The 20,695-nt window shown below is 45.0% G+C and overlaps 1 protein-coding gene across 1 annotated transcript in view; it reads right to left on the bottom strand.

Moving 5' to 3' along the window:
* Positions 1-445: 445 nt before the first annotated feature.
* Positions 446-20,695, bottom strand: part of LOC141117578 (protein S100-P-like) — a 28,702-nt gene continuing 8,452 nt past the window's right edge. The window contains exons 2-3 of the mRNA XM_073610494.1: positions 8,250-8,455; positions 446-697 (exon numbers count right to left, since the gene is read on the bottom strand). Coding sequence (XP_073466595.1) covers positions 8,324-8,455 — 132 coding nt within the window. The 3' untranslated portion in view covers positions 446-697; positions 8,250-8,323. The remainder of the gene's footprint in view (positions 698-8,249; positions 8,456-20,695) is intronic.

The raw sequence follows: 20,695 nt of genomic DNA, 5'->3' as shown, positions 1-20,695 counted from the left end.
GCTTGTTACACCATAAATTAGTGCTTATTAGTGCTTTTTACACCATACATAGTGTCTTAATCAACCTAAAAAGTGTGCTTAGTGCTCAATACACAATAACCTGCTTTTCTTAAATGAAAAAAAAGTTCTCTTTGGCACTCTAAATAGTGTGTGCAAATAATGTCCAGCAGTGATAATAAAACAATGCGTGCAAGTGGTGTTCAGCTGTGACAACAATCCAACATCATGCCGAAGACATCCTGAGTACTGCAAAACGTGCTCCTGTGCTCCTTCGTGACCCCCTTAAGCTAATGTGCTCACCTCAGAGCGTGTGACTCAGCTTCTACCCTGAGTCCAAAATTGCTTTGGAGCCACCCCTGGGCTCAGTCTCAGTGTCTGCTCCACTCCTCCAGCTGTAAACAATGTGGCTCCATACATAGAATGAAAAGGAAACTATATAGTGTAATATAGTCAAAATACTTTTATTAAAAGAAAACGCTCCCCACACCGGGGTACTCACATGGCACTGGTACGTCAGTGCACCATACTATAACGGTTTTCTATGCAAAATCAGTGGAAGTTTGGTGCGGTATGCTATGCTGAGACAGCGCTGGTGTAAAGTCCGTGTCAGTCTCTCCGTCCTGGCCCCTCCCCTACGCGTCTTCGACACAGGGATCACGTGTTATCATCAGGGGGATATTTATAACCCTCTTTTGCTCTGTTCAAAATGAAAAAAAAGGTTTGCCTATAGTTTTACTTTAATACACTTGTCCTGTTTTGTTCCCTTATAAAAGCAACAGATGGCGCAGTTAACATTTAACATCTAACATTGCTAGTTTTAAAATGACTCACTGCATAGGCGTGCCCACGGGGTGTGCCTGGGCACACCCTAATCCCCCCAGCAGTGTTTAGGAGAGAGAGAGAGAGAGAGAGAGAGAGAGAGAGAGAAAGAGAGAGAGAGAGAGAGAGGGGTCTGGGCTGAATGGGGGGTCTGTGCTGAAGGGGGGTCTGTGCTGAATTGGGGGTCTGTGCTGAATGGGGGGTCTGTGCTGAAGGGGGGGTCTGTGCTGAAGGGGGGTTTGCGCTGAATTAGGGGGTCTGTGCTGAAGGGGGGTCTGTCTGTGCTGAAGGGGGGTCTGTGCTGAAGGGGGGGTTCGTCTGTGCTGAAGGGGGGTCTGTGCTGAATGAAGGGTCTGCGCTGAATGGGGGGTTTCTGTGCTGAGGGGGCCTGTATAATGTAAAGGGGTCCAGAGTGCTGTCTAATGTAAAGGGGTCCAGTGGTGCAGGGTGCTGTTTAATGTAAAAGGGTCCAGTGGTGCAGGGTGCTGTGTAATGTAAAAGGGTCCAGTGGTGCAGGGTGCTGTGTGATGTAAAGGGGTCCAGTGGTGCAGGGTGCTGTGTAATGTAAAAGGGTCCAGTGGTGCAGGGTGCTGTGTAATGTAAAAGGGTCCAGTGGTGCAGGGTGCTGTGTGATGTAAAGGGGTCCAGTGGTGCAGGGTGCTGTGTAATGTAAAGGAGTCCAGAGGTGCATGGTGCTGTGTAATGTAAAGGGGTCCAGAGATGCAGGGTGCTGTGTAATGTAAAGGGGTCCAGAGGTGCAGTTATGGAGACGGGGTACACAGTATAGAGATATTAAAGGATGCAGAGGTATGCAGGGGGCACAGTGGGGTGTTTTTACATTTTAATGTCGGGTGGGGGGTGCCAGATATAGGATCCACCTGGGTGCCAAATGCTCTAGGTACTCCCCTGGAAACCCCCCTCTCCTCTGTCAGTGCTTCCAACTAATGCCACCTGTCTATGCCAGTCAGTGCCAATCAGTGCCACCTGTCAGTTTGTCAGTGCCAATTAGTGCTTCCAATCAGTGCCACCTATCAGTGCCAATCAGTGCTTCCAATCAGTGCCACCTGTTAGTGCCAATGATTGCCAGCGCCGCCTGTCAGAGCCACCTGTCAGTGCCAGCGCCGCCTGTCAGTGCCAATAAGTGCTTCCAATCAGTGCCACCTGTCAGTGCCAATCAGTGCTGTTAATCAGTGCACTGAGTGCAGGGATGGGGGTGATGAACTCAGCCGTCAGGCACATTGTCCAAGGGGGTGCCGGCCCAGGGCTGGACTGGGACAAAAATGTGGCCCTGGACTTCATCTAGACCGGCCCAGGGCACAACACATCAGGGTACGGTACATCAGGGCACATCAGGGTACAGAGTCCAGTACATCAGGGCACAAGGCACATCAGGGTACAGAGCCCAGCACATCAGGGTACAACACACCAGGCCACATCAGGGTACAGGGTACAGAGCCCAGCACATTAGCGTACAGGGCATCAGGGCACAACACATCAGGGTACAGGACATCAGGGTACAGAGCCCAGCACATCAGGGTACAGGGCACAGGACATCAGGGTACAGAGCCCAGCACATCAGCATACAGGGCATCAGGGTACAGGACATCAGGGTACAGAGCCCAGCACATCAGGGTACAGGACATCAGGGTACAGGGCACAGGACATCAGGGTACAGAGCCCAGCACATCAGGGTACAGGGCACAGGACATCAGGGTACAGAGCCCAGCACATCAGCATACAGGGCATCAGGGTACAGGACATCAGGGTACAGAGCCCAGCACATCAGGGTACAGGACATCAGGGTACAGAGCCCAGCACATCAGGGTACAGGATACAGCACATTAGGGTACAGGACATCAGGGCACAGGTCACAGTACATCAGGGCACAACACATCATGGCATGGGACATTGGGGCCCATCAGGGCACAAGGCACATCAGGTCACAGGGAACATCAGGGCATAGGACATCGGGGCACTGCACATCAGGGCACGGGGAACATCAGGGCATAGGACATCGGGGCACAGCACATCAGGGCATAGGACATCAGGGCACAGCACATCAGGGCACGGGGAACATCAGGGCATAGGACATCGGGCACAGCACATCAGGGCATAGGACATCAGGGCACAGCACATCAGGGCACGGGGAACATCAGGGCATAGGACATCAGGGCACAGCACATCAGGGCATAGGACATCAGGGCACAGCACATCAGGGCACGGGGAACATCAGGGCATAGGACATCGGGCACAGCACATCAGGGCATAGGACATCGGGGCACATCAGGGCATGGGGCACATGGCAAATCGGGGCACATCAGGGCACATTATGGCACATCAGGGCACATGGCACATTATGGGGCACATCATGGGGCACATTGAGGCACATAGCACATCAGGGCATGGGGCACATCAGGCCACATGGCACATCAGGGCACAGAGCACAGGGCACATCGGGGCACATCAGGGCTCAGGGCACATTATGGCACATTATGGGGCACCTCAGGGCACATTATGGTGCACATTGGGGCACATAGCACATCAGGGCACATCAGGGGGCACATAGCACATTATAGGGCACATCAGCGGGCACATTATAGGGCACATCAGGGGGCAGATCATGGGATCTTACTAGCCAGTATGCAGAGTAGCGCAGTAGTGCAGGAAGCGTCTGTCTGTAGTAAGTTATCTCTCATGTCATGCAGCGCTGCTCGCTCCCCGGCAGCCCCTCCTCTCTTTTCTCGTCTATCCCAGATGATGACACAAGCCAATGAGGATAGACGAGAAGAGAGGAGGGGCCGCCGGGGACATGAGGGGAGAGAACTTACTACAGACGGGGACATGAGAGAGAACTTACTACAGACAGACGCTTCCTGCGCTACTCTGCATACTGGCTAAATCTAGATATACCCGTCAGGCGCCAGCTGTCAGGGGTTGACGGGTAGATCACTGAGCACCGCAGATGCGGCTGAAACTGGCCCACTCTGAGCCATCGGCCCACCGGGAATCTCCCGGTAGTCCCGATGGCCAGTCCATCCCTGTGCCGGCCTGGTGGGGCACAACTGAAATTTGTTGTTTATTAATGCCACATGCCAATTTTAGTATAACAGGTAATCACCACACTACTATTTACAAAAAAAAATAGTGGAGGTAAAATAAAAAAGTGTAATTGAAAGGCCTGCCGCTAAGCACTGTTACGTGCTCCCACACCACAAAAAAAAAAGAAAAAGTGCAGCCCTAACTTACTAATCAATAACTTAACAATAATGGTGGAACCCTCTAATGTATGAAAATCTCAAACTTCGTTATCATCACAATACCGGTCTCTGTGATATGCAACTTCACATATAATACACATCAAGCTGAAAATAAGACATACTGTATAAAAATAAACTTAGCAGGGATGGTGGAAACCCCTCCTATAGATATTTACCATACAGATTAATCTCAAGTGAAACAACCTTTTAGTTGGGAGGTTTCCACCATTATAGCACGTTGGAGTTTTTATTTTTTAGATTGTTACACTTCATTTTAGATGTTTTAGTTACTATTATGTGAATTTTTACACTTGAAGGTAATTTTCCACCACCCTTGCTCATCCATGTCTTTATGGACCTTGCTTTGTGCACTGGTGCGCAGTCATGTTGGAACAGGAAGGGGCCATCCCCAAACTGTTCCCACAAAGTTGCAAGCATGAAATTGTCCAAAGTGTCTTTGTATGCTGACCCCTTAAGAGTTCCCTTTACGAAAACTAAGGGGCCAAGCCCAACCCCTGAAAAACAACCCCACACCATAATCCCCCCTCCACCAAAGGATTTGGACCAGTGCCCAAAGCAAGGTTCATAAAGACATGGATGAGTGAGTTTGGGGTGGAGGAACTTGACTGGCCTGCACAGAGTCCTGACCTCAACCCGATTATGAGCACCTTTGGGATGAATTAGAGCGGAGACTGCGAGCCAGGCCTTCTCTCCAACATAAATGCCTGACCTGACAAATGCGCTTCTGGAAGAATGGTCAAGCATTCCCATAGACACACTCCTAAACCTTGTGGACAGCCTTTCCAGAAGAGTTGAAGCTGTTATAGCTGCAAAGGGTGGGCCAACTCAATATTGAACCCTACAGACTAAGACAGGGATGCCATTAAAGTTTATGTGCGTGTAAAGGCAGGCGTCACAATACTTTTGGTAATTTAGTGTATGTTCTAATGCTTCTTTTTTTGGGTGGTAGACAATAATAGCTTACAGCTGTAGAACAACAATGCTAGATGGACCTGTAAAACAAAAGTAGCTTAACTGGTGATTTGCTGTGGCGCATGCAGGGGCATTGCTAGGTGGGAAAAAGACCAGGGGCTTCAGCCCGGAGTCCAAGCCCGACACCGGGGGGGGGGAGGGGGGGGTTGTGTGGCGGGGGGGGTGTAAGCTCACCTGCTGGTTGTTGGCTGGCTTACCAGTTTCCATCAATGCTGATCACTAAAAACTTACCTACCTGACCCACACTGACCTACCTGTCCATTACACTGACCTACCTGACACACACTGACCTACCTGACCCACACTGACCTACCTGACTATGGACCATTACACTGACCTACCTGACACACACTGACCTACCTGACCCACACTGACCTACCTGACTATGGACCATTACACTGACCTACCTGACACACACTGACCATCTGACCTACCTGTCCCACACTGACCTACCTGACACACACTGACCTACCTGACCATGGACCATTACACTGACCTACCTGACCCACACTGACCATTACACTGACCTACCTGACCATTACACTGACCTACCTGACCCACACTGACCTGACACACACTGACCTACCTGACCATTACACTGACCTACCTGACGCACACTGACCTACCTGACACACACTGACCTACCTGACCCACACTGACCTGACACCCACTGACCATTACACTGACTTACACTGACCTACCTGATCCACGCTGACCTACCTGACACACACTGACCCACACTGACCTACCTGACCATTACACTGACCTACCTGACCCACACTGAACTACCCAACACACACTGACCATTACACTGACCCACACTGACCTACCTGGCGCACACTGACCTACCTGACATACACTGACCATTACACTGACCCAGACCCACGCTGACCTACCTGACCCACACTGACACACTGACATGCACTGACCTACCTGACCGTTACACGTGACGTCAGACTTCAGGTGACCGTGGCCTCCAGCTCCTCCTGCAGCTCAGCCATGCGTGTTGTGCCGGCGCGCCCATCCCAGTAGACAGCAGGCAGCCAGAGACAGGAGAGGAGAGCTGCCCACCCGAGCACCGATTGGGGATCTCATAGTGACGCGGCCGCATTGTAATTCCCCCCTTCTGGATCCTGCAGCACCTATGATGGACGTCACATGTCCCTCAATCCTGGCATTGGACCAGTGGGACATCCATCATAGGCGTTGCAGGCTCCAGAAGGAGGGATCTGCTATGTCACTCGGCCGCGCTCCGAGTCAGGTCGATCCTCACTCGACCTCGGGGCTAATAATAGATTTGTGAATGCCCGAGACCCGGGGCTTTTTGGGGCCCACTCGGGGCTTCAGCCCCCTTTAGTCCCCCCTGCTGACGCCACTGGGCGCATGGAACAGAGGAATTGAGTAGCTAACACAGGCTGTGGTGAGGAAGACAGTGATGGTCTTGTCTGTTTCAGTTCTGTGGCATCATGAATGGGCAGCAAAATGGTACAGGTTATCCAGGTCTCATTAATTTTTAAGAGCATCAGGCACTTGATGCACCAGAATGTGCTGCATCTGTGTCTCTGCTCCATCTCTCTCTGTCATCCATATTGCTTTCTGCTCATCATCATTCTACAGTCTCTCCTGCTCTTGGTCTGTTTTAAATGCTGATGTATTGTTTGCTGATTTACAAGGAAATACTATGTTATTTTATGTAAAATGTTCAGTGAACTGCCTTACTTACATGCACCTGTGCATAGGTGTGCACAGCCTATAGCATTAGGGTGTGCACCCCAAAGCTCAAACACACATGCATGCGTGTGAGTCTACATGTATATGGCCCGGAAGATTAATCTCTTATGGAAGAGCAGGTAAGAAGAAGATCTTTCCCATCTCCCCGCCACCACACAGAACGATAATGCTAATGTGCACTAGGTGATTAGGGTGTTCCCAGGCACACCCGGCACACCCCGTGCGCACACCTTTGCCAAAAACCCAATGGTCACTCTGACAGAGCTCCAGCATTTCTCTGTGGAGAGAGGAGAAACTTCCAGAAGAACAACCATCTCTGCAGCACTCCAGGCCTGTATGGTAGAGTGGCCATATGGAAGCCACTCCTCAATAAAAGGCACATGACAGCCTGCCTGGAGTTTGCCGAAGGTACCTGAAGGACTTTCAGACCATTAGAAACAAAAATTCTCTGGTCTTATGAATGACAAGCATGGTGGAGGCGGCATTATACTGTTGGCATGTTTTTCAGCAGCAGGAACTGGGAGACTAGTCAGGATCGAGGGAAAGATGAATGCAGCAATGTATAGAGACCCTAAGCACACAGACAAAATAACAGAGTGGCTTTGGGACAACTCTGCGAATGTCCTTGAGTGGCCAAGCCAGAGCCCAGACTTCAACCCGATTGAACATCTCTGGAGAGATCTAAAAATGGCTGTGCACCAATGCTTCCCATCCAACCTTATCTAGCTTGAGAGGTCCTGCAAAGAAGAATGGGAGAAACTGCCCAGAAATAGGTGTGTCAAGCTTGTAGCATCATACTCAAAGACTTGTAGCTGTAATTGGTGCCAAAGGTGCTTCAACAAAGTATTGAGCAAAGGCTGTGAATACTTATGTACATGTGATTTCTTTAAAAAAAAAAATGAATTCAATCCATTTTGGAATAAGGCTGTAACATAATAAAATGTTGAAAAAGTGAAGCGATGTGAATACTTTCCGGATGCACTGTACCTTGTTCTGCTCTGTGTTTCTTTGTGGAGACAATCGTTTTGAGGAGCAGGGATTTACTTCCTCATATGAGAGCTGATTCCCCCCTCTCTCCCAATAACCAGAGGAGTAATGATCAAGAAGCAGCAGGAGAGGCAGAACAAGCACAGACAGTTCCACAGAATGGATGAAGCAGGGAGATGCCTGCTGTACAGGTCCTCAGATACAGATTCTTCTCTAGAGAACAGCACATTAGTGACATCACCAAATTTCACTCCAAACCTTGTAAGACTAGTAGTCAGAAGGTCCAGTACAACCTGTTCAAACATATGCTTGTATTCTGTATTACAAAGTAAAATTATCCCTCTAGTTCCTCTTTGTAACTCCCAGCTCAGAAGAGAAGGAAACCACTGACAACCAGGCCACATAAAACCTAACCTAATTGTGCAATGTTAAAATATGGTATAAAAAAAAAAGAGTTGATACCTTTTATGTACTGTATTGTAGATTACAAAGCTTTATTTATGAAAGGTGACTGGTTTAATTAGTTATTTCTTGTCTCATTTCTTAAATCTGTTTTGATAGGTTAATGTAGCAACAAAGGTGACAAATTTTATAAAATCAAGTTTTGAGTCGCCATGTTCAACCAGGTCCTTCATAAGCTTGTCATAATCCTCTTTTCCTTTCCCAGCCTAAAATAAAAATAAGATAGTTTGTAATTTAGTGGATAACATATACCCTTTAGGGTCGGTTCACACTGGGGCGACTTGGGATCCGACTTGTACGCCCTCAAGTCGCCCCAAGTCGCCCCAAGTCGCTTTGTATTTAGATTAACATGGTAGGCAATGGGAGCGTCTTAATTGACACTACTGAAGTCGCTCCGACTTCAGAAAAGGTTCCTGTACTACTTCTATCCGACTTGTAGGCGACTTGTACCCATTCAACTCAATGTAAGTCGCCTGCAAGTCGGATCTCTCTGTAAAGTCAAGCGACTTTGCAGAGAAAACCCCTCCCTCCCCCCCTCCCTCCCAGAGAGGTGATTGGCCACAGGCAAAGTCGCCTGTCATGGAGGCGACTTCAAGTCGCCTCGTAATTTGCCGAAGTCGCGCTGAAGTCGCGCTAAAGTCGCGCTAAAGCCGCGTTGAAGTCGCGGTACAAAGTCGCGCTAAAGTCGTGTTGCCCATGTGTGAACCGACCCTTAACATCCAGTAAAATTTTTTTTTAACTTTTTTATCCTAAAAATATTTTTGTCTTTAAAGTGGATGTAAACCCAATGTCATCCTTTCTGAACTACTGCCATAGGGGTTATCTATAAGGATATACATGCCTCCTGCATGTATCTTTACCTGTCAAATGTCTCCCCTCTGTCTGTTATGAGACCCGAAAAACTGCATATTCTGTGGGTGGGTCTGTTGTCTGGAGCTCGGTGGGTGGAGTCGTGATGTCAGTAGACTCCCCGCCCACCTCTACACTCCCCTTGTCAATATGCATTTTCTCCTGTGTATTTCTAACTGAACTTCTGCTATGATCTCTAACATCCAGTGAAAACACAGGAAAGTAACCACATGACTTCAGCATGTCAAATCATGCTGAGGTGTGGAACAGCCAATCCTTGCAGAGCTGCTGAAGAAATGAGTGGGAGGGAATTATTATTACAATGCATGTCTTAGGCTAGTGCATGAGATATGTAAATCACCTGTCACTCACAGCAAGGGGTAGGATTTGACAAAGTTTTTCTCAGTTTGTCAAGATTTTTCTCACTGAACAATAAAAGAGGATTGCTCAGAGATGGATTAACTCTGTGTGGCAAGACTGGGCTCAAATCATAGGAAATATTATACTCTACATTATGATTAAAAAAAAAAACAAATTCGGGTTTACATCCACTTTAATTATTTTTGTACCTGATATTTACTGTAATTATGTGCTTACTTGGCACATGGCCTCTATTTATATATTTTTTTCACAGCAGATTCACACAACTAATCCATAATCCATAAAGGGGCCCCATAATTTGTAGAATTGCATAAAACAAAGCAGTTACCCTGCACTCAATTTTGCTGGTTAGCAAAGAGGATCCATAATTAAATAGAAACGGAATGTTTTTTTTTTTTTTTTCATTTTTTAGCAATTGTATGTATAGGTGTTTTGCACACTATTTTACAAACTAATTTTATTATGTATTTTTTAGCCTTTTTTACATTTTTAACAATTAAATATTTATTATAGACTTTATCCATGATGCTCAGTTCTCAGAGTATGCTGAGTCTTTGAAAATATAGCCCAGTAATGACTGCAGCTTTTTAGCAGCCTCGGCACTAATACATTCCCGTCTCTGAAAAAAGAAAGGGAAGGGCTTTTTTTTAAATCTGGGCTGTCATCAGTGGCAGCTGCTCCATATGGGGCACAGGGGCGCTACCCCCTTAATCCATGCGCTCGGCCCCTAATCTACATGCAGGGCGCCGGATGCATGGATTCCAATGGGTTTTATTTTAAGCAAGTGATTAGAGCCTGAGGCTCTAATTGGGTTCGAAAAAGGGCGGGCTCGGGGCGCAGAGGACAGGTCGGGTGGTTTGTTTGCCACCCCCCAGATGGAGCACCAGCTGCCACTGGTTGTCATAGTGCACTGGGGTTGCATGTAACTTGACATCTACTAGAGGAGGAAAACATAAGAGAATTGCATAATAACACTGTAATTAGTGCATAAGGCTCCATTCACACTAATACGTTTTTTGATGCATTTTGCAGAAATGTTTGGGAATTTTTTAACATGGGTTCCTATGGAACATGTTCACATCAATGCATTTTTGTGCCTCTGTGTTTTTGTAAAGGGTCAGGGACTTTTTTTCATGCAAAATGCAGTGTTCTGCATGTAATAGAATTCAATGGACCCGCATCCAAAATGCAAGAACCGCGTTTTTAACGCATTTTTGCAGCGATTTGCGTTTTTTTTTCTTTTTTTTACACTGTATATAGCGGGTTGCTAAGCAACCACAGTGTAAAAAAAAAAAAAAAACACAAAACGCGGCAAAAACGCATGTTCAAAAACGCGGCAAGCACCACAAAAAGCCCTTCAGAAATGCTCAAAAGCAACATGCATAGATGTGAATCGAGCCTAATAAAGGAAATAATAACAGTTGTTCTAAAGTTATAGTAAAAGCTCCGGTTTAATTTCTATACATAAATTGTATTTAAAATGGGACCAAATAAAGTCTGTTGTGAACCACCATCCAAATGACTTTTTTTTAGTCTGCAGAGAGTCTAAAATATCTTTATGGACTGCATTGGACATTGGGATTTTTAAGAAAAGCGCTGGTCCTGTTTACATATATTTTTACCTGCCTAGGGGGGCTTCGTTTTCTAGCTTCTAGGACTGTATTGACCTTTTCCTGTGCACTAATATAATCTTTGTAGTTCATTTTGATACAGTTTAAAATATGGAGATATGCAAATAGTCAGCAGCCAAGGGCTATATATCTCGAAAGCTGGAAATGCCAGAAGGGTCAGCAGAGCATTTATACAAGCCATGTACATTTTAGCGCTAAGGCTGAATTCACACCTATGCATTTTTAGTGCTTTTTGCATTTTGCAGATTTGCACTACAGAACGTGTTCCATAGGAAACCATGGTAAATGGACTGTAGTGCAAATCTGCAAAATGCACTAAAAATGCATTGGTGTGAATCCAGCCTAAGGGCATAGTGAGCATTTCCAAAAACCAGAAGCATTCATTATGATTTACTTGGTCCCCGATTGTGTACTGTGGTTCTATTCATTTGTCTCATGTCATTACAGGACTGTTGGATGGAACCACAGCCTTAGGCCCCTTTCACACTTATACGACTTCAAAGTCGCACGATTTTACAGCGATTTTGCGGCGGCTATTTTGCCACGATTTTGCCGTGATTTTACCGCAATTTGGGAGCAGTACTACTTTGTACGACTTTGCCACAACTTTGACATTAACAAATGAAAACATACAGTAGTTGGTATGAATCATGAGGGGTAACTCTGCGCCAAATTTTAAATAAAAAACGGGCGTGGGTTCCCTCCCCAGGGGCATACCAGGCCCTTAGGTATGGTATGGATTGTAAGGGGAAACCCCCTAAGCTGAAAAATCGGCGTGGGGGTCCCCCCAAAATCCATACCAGACCCTTATCTGAGCACGCAGCCCGGCCGGTCAGGAAAGTGGGTGGGGATGAGCGAGCGCCCCCCCCCCTCCTGAACCGTACCAGGCCGCATGCCCTCAACATGGTAGTTCAGAGGCTGCGTTGGACTTGCTTTAAATTGTGTTGGGATTCTGTTAGGGCTGCCACCTCATCCCTTTAAACCCAAACACATATGAATTACACAGGTTCTGAAGCTAATTTAATGCAGATAAGGCACCAAGTGAGTTTAATTACCACCTTAATCAGCCACAGAACCTGTGTAATTATTATTATTATTATTATACACGATTTTATATAGCGCTAACAGTTTACGCAGAGCTTTACAATGTAGAGGGGGACAGCACAATTACAGTACAGTTCAATACAGAAGGGACAGGAGGGGGTAGTGGTACAAAAGGTAATAGATGCGGGGAATGATATGGTGGGGGGTGGCTTGGGGACAATTGTTAGGTGGGTGTGGGATAGGCTTCCCTGAATAAGTGAGTTTTCAGGGATCTCCTAAAGGTGGACAGGTTAGGGGCTGATCGGATATATCGGGGCAGGGAGTTCCAGAGGATGGGAGAGGCTCTGGAGAAGTCCTGAAGGCGAGCATGAGAGGAGGTAACAAGGGAGCTAGAGAGCAGGAGGTCCTGGGAGGAGCGGAGGGGACAATTTGGGCGATATCTGCAGATGAGGTTGGTGATGTAGCTGGGGGCGATGTTGTGAATGGCCTTGTATGTTGTGGTTAGCATTTTGAATTTTATACGGTGGGGTAGGGGAAGCCAGTGAAGGGATTGGCAGAGAGGGGCAGCAGTCATGGATCGATTAGTGAGGTGTATTAGTCTAGCAGCAGCATTCGTAATAGACTGAAAGGGGGATAACCTGTGTAAGGGTAGGCCATTAATGAGAGAGTTGCAATAGTCAAGGCGGGAAATAATCAAGGAGTGAATAAGTTGCTTTGTGGTGTCATTAGTCAGGAAGGGTCAAATTCTGGAGATGTTGCGGAGGTTAGGGCGGCAGGATTTTTTTTTTTTATAATTCATTCTTTATTAAACATTTTTCTCTTATTACAATAAACATTTACATGGCTCATCTCCCCAAGACAGAGGACAATATTCAATATCCTGGTTTATATATACACGCCAACAACATGGATGGCTTCCTCTACACCCCCTCCCCTATACCCTAAAAAAAGAGAAGAAAGGAGAAAAAGAAAAAAAAAACAGTTTTATAAGAGTGCTATAAAAATAATTTAAGATCTTCCAATATTGTACTCTGTATACATTGTTGACTTAATAGGTGTTAAAGGAGAGGGGAAAAAAATCTGAAAGAAAGGGAAAAGACCTTCTTTCAAGAGCTGTGCTCTATATAATAGAAAAAAAAAGGAGGGGGGGAGGGGGATAGGGGGGATAAACCCTCCCCTAATTTATGAATATATTATGATAATTCAAAAATTTTCAAGTGCTTGTGCTTGTATATTATTAACTTATTACGTGAGTAAAAAGAAAAAAACCCAAAAAAGGGAGGGGTAAGGGAAAGGGGAGAAGGGGGAGAGGAAGCCATCCCGTACAATCAGCATACGCCACACAATCACAAATTTAATTTAATAGTCTTATCAACAAACAAATACAGAAAAAAAAAAGATCTAAAAGAAATGTGGATCATTCCCTACTTTTTTTTCCCCCATTATCAAATTCCCCTTTAGAATTTGTCTTGACTTCCAGCAATGGCTTCTAATTAATTTTGTCTAACACCTTATCAGTTTTCCCTTTTTGCCCATATTTTTTCAAATCTGTCCTGTTTATTTCTGGTCTTATAAACCCACCTTTCTGCCTCCATCATCTCCTCCACCTCCCTTTTCCATTCTCCTAATGTGGGGCATGTAGCCTGTTTCCAGTACCTGGGTATTAACCTCTTTGCTGCGTTTAGTAAATGTGGTGTGAGACTATTTTTATAAGATCTTGTGGATCCAATAGTCCCATGGAACAGGAAATTTATTGGTGTTAATTCTATACATTTATTTGACATTCTTTTGAGCCATGGGGCTATTTCTTCCCAAAATACCTTGATCTTAGGACATGTCCACCAAATATGAAGGTATGTACCCCTATCTTTACATCCCCTCCAGCAACGATTATCTGCATTTGGATATATCTGTGCTAATCGCACCGGGGTTCTGTACCATCTAGTCAAAAATTTGTATGACATTTCCTGAATAGATGAGCTTACAGATGAGTGTGTTACTTCTATTAATTTTTTTCTTTGTGATGGAGTAAATGTACAGTTTAGTTCATTTTCCCACTCTTTAACCACTTCAGTCCAGAAGGATTTACCCCCTTCCTGACCAGAGCACTTTTTACAATTTGGCACTGTGTCTCTTTAACTGCTAATTGCGCGGTCATGCAATGGTGTACCCAAATGAAATTTGTGTCCTTTTGTTCCCACAAATAGAGTTTTCTTTTGATGGTATTTGATCACCTCTGCGGTTTTTATTTTTTGCGCTATAAATGAAAAAAGGCCGAAAATTTTGAAAAAAAACAATATTTTCTACTTTTTGTTATAAGAAAAATCCAATAAACACAATTTTAGTCATACATTTAGTCCAAAATGTATTCAGCCACATGTCTTTGGTAAAAAAATGTCAAAAAGCATATATTTATTGGTTTGCGCAAAAGTTATAGCGTCTACAAACTAGGGTACATTTTCTGGAATTTACACAGCTTTTAGTTTATGACTTATGATCTCATTTCTTGAGGTGCTAAAATGGCAGGGCAGTACAAACCCCCCCAAATGACCCCATTTTGGAAAGTAGACACCTCAAGGAAATTGCTGAGAGGCATGTTGAGCCCATTGAATATGAATTTTTTTTGTCCCAAGTGATTGAATAATGACAAAAAAAAAATGTACAAAAAGTTGTCACTAAATTATATATTGCTCACACAGGCCATGGGTATATGTGGAACTGCACCCCAAAATACATTTAGCTGATTCTCCTGAGTAAGGGGATACCACATGTGTGGGACTTTTTGGGAGCCTAGCCGCGCACGGAGCCCCGAAAACCAAGCACCGCCTTCAGGATTTCTAAGGGCGTAAATTTTTGATTTCACTCCTTACTACCTATCACAGTTTTGAAGGCCATAAAATGCCAGGACAGTAGTTCAAACCCCCCCCCCCAAATGACCCCATTTTGGAAAGCAGACACCCCAAGCTATTTGCTGAGAGGCATGTTGAGTCCATGGAATATTTTATATTTTGACACAAGTTGCGGGAAAATGACAAACTTTTTTTTTTTTTTGCACAAAGTTGTCACTAAATGATATATTGCTCAAACATGCCATGGGCATATGTGGAATTACTTGCCAAAATACATTCTACTGCTTCTCCTGAGTATGGGGATACCACATATGTGGGACTTTTTGGGAGCTTAGCTGCGTACGAGGCCCCGAAAACCAAGCACCGCCTTCAGGATTTCTAAGGGCGTAAATTTTTGATTTCACTCCTCACTACCTATCACAGTTTCGAAGGCCATAAAATGCCAAGATGGCACAAAACCCCCCCAAATGACCCCATTTTGGAAAGTAGACACCCCAAGCTATTTGCTGAGAGGCATGGTGAGTATTTTGCAGCTCTCATTTGTTTTTGAAAATGAAGAAAGAAAAGAAAAATGTATTTTTTTTTTTCTTTTTTCAATTTTCAAAACTTTGTGACAAAAAGCGAGGTCTGCAAAATACTCACCATACCTCTCAGCAAATAGCTTGGGGTGTCTACTTTCCAAAATGGGGTCATTTGGGGGTTTTGTGCCATCTGGGCATTCCATGGCCTCCGAAACTGTGATAAGCAGTGAGGAGTGAAATCAAAAATTTACACCCTTAGAAACCCTGAAGATGGTGCTTGGTTTTGGGGTCCCGTACGCGGCTAGGCTCCCAAAAAGTCTCACACATGTGGTATCCCCATACTCAGGAGAAGCAACAGAATGTATTTTGGGGTGTAATTTCACATATGCCAATGGCATGTTTGAGCAATATCTTATTTAGTGACAACTTTGTGCAAAAAAAATAAAAAATTGTCTTTTTCCCGCAACTTGTGTCACAATATAAAATATTCCATGGACTCAACATGCCTCTCAGCAAATAGCTTGGGTTGTCTACTTTCCAAAATGGGGTCATGGGGGGGGGTTTGAACTGTCCTTGCATTTTATGCACAACATTTAGAAGCTTATGTCACACATCACCCACTCTTCTAACCACTTGAAGACAAAGCCCTTTCTGACACTATTTGTTTACATGAAAAAATAAATTTTTTTGCAAGAAAATTACTTTGAACCCCCAAACATTATATATTTTTTTAAAGTAAAGGCCCTACAGATTAAAATGGTGGGTGTTTAATTTTTTTTTCACACAGTATTTGCGCAGCGATTTTTCAATCACATTTTTTGCGGAAAAAACACACTTTTTTTAATTTTAATGTACTAAAACACACTATATTGCCAAAATGTTTGATGAAATAAAAAAGATGATCTTAGGCTGAGTACATGGATACCAAAGTAGATAATGAATCGAAGAGCTCTGGATGGCCGCACTACCGTGAAAAAAAGCACTTTTATTTCATTAAAATGTTGCAGGTCACAGCTTACTCATATGAGTAAGCATCCATTGATGTGAAACGCGTTAGCTGCTTTTTGTCCTATATGTCCACCTCGATGTGACCTGCAACATTTTAATGAAATAAAGGTGCTTTTTTTCACGGTAGTGCGGCCATCCAGAGCTCTTCAATTCATTATCTACTTACCGTGCAGAGCCGGCACCTGTGTGGCTGTGGGAGTATCATCTTATACTGGTTTAGTGTTTGGTATCCTGTGAGCGGTTTTTGCTGTCTTCTGTGTATATGGATACCAAACATGACATGCTTTAAAATTCCGCACAAACGTGCAGTGGCGACAAACTACATACATTTTTAAAAGCCTTTACAGGTTACCACTTTAGATTTACAGAGGAGGTCTACTGCTAAAATTACTGCCCTCGATCTGACCATCGCGGTGATACCTCACATGCATGGTGCAATTGCTGTTTACATTTGACGCCAGACCAACGCTTGTGTTCGCCTTTGCGCGAGAGCAGGGGGGGACAGGGGTGCTTTTTATTTTTTTATTTTTTGCTTTTTTATCTTATTTTTAAACTGTTCCTTTCATATTTTTTTAAATCATTTTTATTGTTATGTCAGGGAATGTAAATATCCCCTATGATAGCAATAGGTAGTGACAGGTACTCTTTTTTTGAAAAAAATGGGGTCTATTAGACCCTAGATCTCTCCTCTCCCCTCAAAGCATCTGACCACACCAAGATCAGTGTGATAAAATGCTTTCCCAATTTCCCAATGGCGCTGTTTACATCTGGCGAAATCTAAGTCATGAAATGCTTGTAGCTTCCGGTCTCTTGGGCCATAGAGATGATTGGCGCCATTCTGGTCTCTGATCAGCTCTATGGTCAGCTGGCCGACTCACTGGCTGCATTCTCAGGTTCCCTGTTGGGACAGGAGAGCCAGAGAAAAACATGGAAGACGGTGGGAGGGGGGACATTCCCTCCCACTGCTTGTAAAAGCAGTCTAGAGGCTAATTAGCCGCTAGGATTGCTTTTACATGAAAGCTGACCGCTGGCTGAAAAGAATGATACCAAGATGATACCTAAACCTGCAGGCATCATTCTGGTATAACCACTCAAAGTCCAGCAACATACCAGTACGTTGCTGGTCCTTGTTGGTCATATATTGCAATCTTTTTTTTTCATGCAGCCTGTGGGCTGAACGAAAAAAAGAGATTGATTGGTGGGTATGCCCACCATTAGAATACCTCCTTTCATCCACCCACTTCTAATGATGGGCATACATGCACCATTTATATATGCCGAAGCATGGGGGCATCTGCCCCAAAAGTTAGGAGCAAATCGCTCCTCCGCCCCTGCTGCTCCCATGCTTCTGCATATATCACCTCCAACAGTGCTGGAGTCACGGCTTTATGTATCGTGGGAGCAAACACTGTTGCTGTCAAGATAAATAAATCCGCGCTGCAGCTGAATGGCGTACCTGAAAACAAAAAAATGGTTAACAATAAAACACAGTAAACAGTAAAGTATAAAAAATTGCATACCTGAAAAGCAAACATAATAAAACATAATAACAATAAAACATTCCAGAATAGAATACAGTGAAAAAGAGCAGAACAATGGAGAGAGAATAGAGAGAGAGAGAACAATAAAACGACAACTATTTTTGTTTTTTTATTTTATATTTTTTTATATTTTTTGTGTTTTTTTTTTTTTTTTTACACTTTTTTTTGTAACTGTAACTTTTATAACTGTAACTGGTTCCAGGTTCGGGTCTCTCAAAATGCGATGGCATCTTGGGAGACCCTGTGAAAGTGTGCCTAGTCTGTGCAATGCTGTACCCTACGCTAATACTCAACTAGTGTATGGTAGTGTTCAAAACATTCACCAATGCAAAGACCAGGATTGTCAGGACAGGAGGGACAATAATAGCGGGTGTCACGCCTATATCCGCGCTTGCTGCAGACATGTCATCTTTTTTTGGGGGGGCTCGTTGGGTAGGGGTACTCGGGAGGACATAAAGAAAATGCCTCTCATGCAGCCGACTGCATTTGGTTGGGGATGTGAATGGGGGAAGTACGGGTGCTGCAGAAGTGGTGGGTTCCCAGTTAGGATTGGAGAATGCAGCAGTAAGAGCACTATGGGCATGACGGGCCTGTGTTTGTCTTCTTCTTGGTGGCAGCGGGATACTACTTGTGCTAGCCACCTCACCAGCTTGAACTGCACTTATGGGACTCGCCACGTCACCAAGTGTTACTGCAGTGCTGGTTTGACTATGACCGGGGTGTACTAGGCCGCTGGTGCTTGCCAGTTCACCAAAACGCTACCAAAAATACGGTTAGCGATCGCAGGGATCGGGCCTGACTCTGCGAACGCTGCAGTTACGTGTTTAGTATTTTGTAAGTGACAGTGATCGATCGATACTGCACTTGGGTGGGCTGGGCAGAGGGGCAAAACGCAGGTGCTAGCAGGTATCTTGGCTGATCCCGCTAACACTGCGTTTTTGGGAACACTAAACTGCTGGGGACGCTAGTATATATCTGATCGGATCAGATATTGATCCGTTCAGATACTATACCACTAAGGGAGGTGTATGGTGCGTGCGTGGGTGTTAGCGCTACTGGCACTAACCTGACGCTGCCTGGGGTGACGCAGACCCTATCTGACCCTAAAACTTCACTTATATCACTGCCGGGCGATCAGGGGGTTAAACCTTTATTAGGTAATAAACGGCGGGTGCCCTGACACTATAAAAAATAAACTAACTAACCAGCGTCACCCGTAACAGTTATACGGTGATCACTGGTGAAAGGGTTAACTAGGGGGCAATCAAGGGGTTAAAACCTTTACTAGGTAGTATATAGGGGTCCCTGACGCTATAAAATGCTGACGGCGAACCTAAATACTTATCTTCCTAACTAGCGTCACCAGTGACACTAATACAGCGATCAGAAAAATGATCGCTTAGTGACACTGGCGACAGGGTGTGATCAAGGGGTTAAAACTTTATTAGGGCGGTTAGGGGGGTACCCTAGACCTAAAGGGGGCCTAACACTAATTGCCCTACAACTTATAACTGTCACAAACTGACACCAATGCAGTAATCAGAAAAAAAAAAAACTGCTATTGGTGTCACTCTGACAGGGGGTGATCGGGGGGTGATGGGGGGAGAAATGTGTGCCTAGTGTGTTTTACTGTATGTGTAGTGTTGTGCACTTAGATGACTTCTCTCCACGGCGGCAGAACGGAAAATACCGTCGTGAGGAGAGGTGACATCACTTCCTCTGCCGCTGTTTACATTACAGCAGCAGAGGAAGATATTCATTTGTTGGGAGCGATCGCAAGGGGGTGGCCACGAATGAGTGGTCTCCCCCTCAGCATGGATCGCTCCCCTAACGATGATGACCGCCTCCGGCATCGGGGGGGGGCACTACGCGCCCCCCGCCCGCAGGAAGCAGATCACGTACCAGGTATGTGATTTTGCCTGCCCATCCCATTCTGCCACAGTATATCTGCGTTAGGCGGTCGGCAAGTGGTTAATAAAATATGGTGTTGTGGTTTCTTGTTCACTAAGCATTAGTTTATACATCTGTGACAATAAATGATTGGGTTCTGATATCTTCATACACATCTTCTCAAATGTGGTTAACGTATTTTGGGGCCTTATTTGGTGTTCTATTTTTTTTTTTAAAGTTTCGCATTTGGTTATATCTCCATCCCGCCATCCTCATGTCTCCTTGTAATGATATCAGTTCTACTTGGGACATAAGAGTGCCTAGGGGGGCATATCTTAAGCACAAATTGTGTTCCCTCCTGATTCCCATGGACCTAGCGCTCCCTTTACTTCTCCAGGGGGGAACCATGGATAACCCCCCAATGGGGCTAAAGGAGCTATCTTAGGAGCATATTTACCCGTTTTATTTATTCTATCCCATACTGCCAGTGTGTTTTGAGTTAATGGAGATGTCCATTTAGATAGTCCCCTGTCCTTGGCTGGTATCCATGGTGCCCCCGCTAAATAGCTTTCTACCATGTTTTTTTCAATCAACACCCATGCTTTGTTTTCAGAGTCATGACACCCATTTAGTATGCGTACCAGAATCATTGCTTTGTAATACATTGCAATGTCTGGCAACCCTACTCCTCCCTCCTCTTTCCTTCTGCGTAAGATGTTATATGCTATTCTA

The sequence above is a fragment of the Aquarana catesbeiana genome, linkage group LG01, assembly GCF_042186555.1.
Source record: "Aquarana catesbeiana isolate 2022-GZ linkage group LG01, ASM4218655v1, whole genome shotgun sequence".
Taxonomy (NCBI): domain Eukaryota; kingdom Metazoa; phylum Chordata; class Amphibia; order Anura; family Ranidae; genus Aquarana; species Aquarana catesbeiana.
This window is presented reverse-complemented; position numbering and strand designations above follow the sequence as displayed.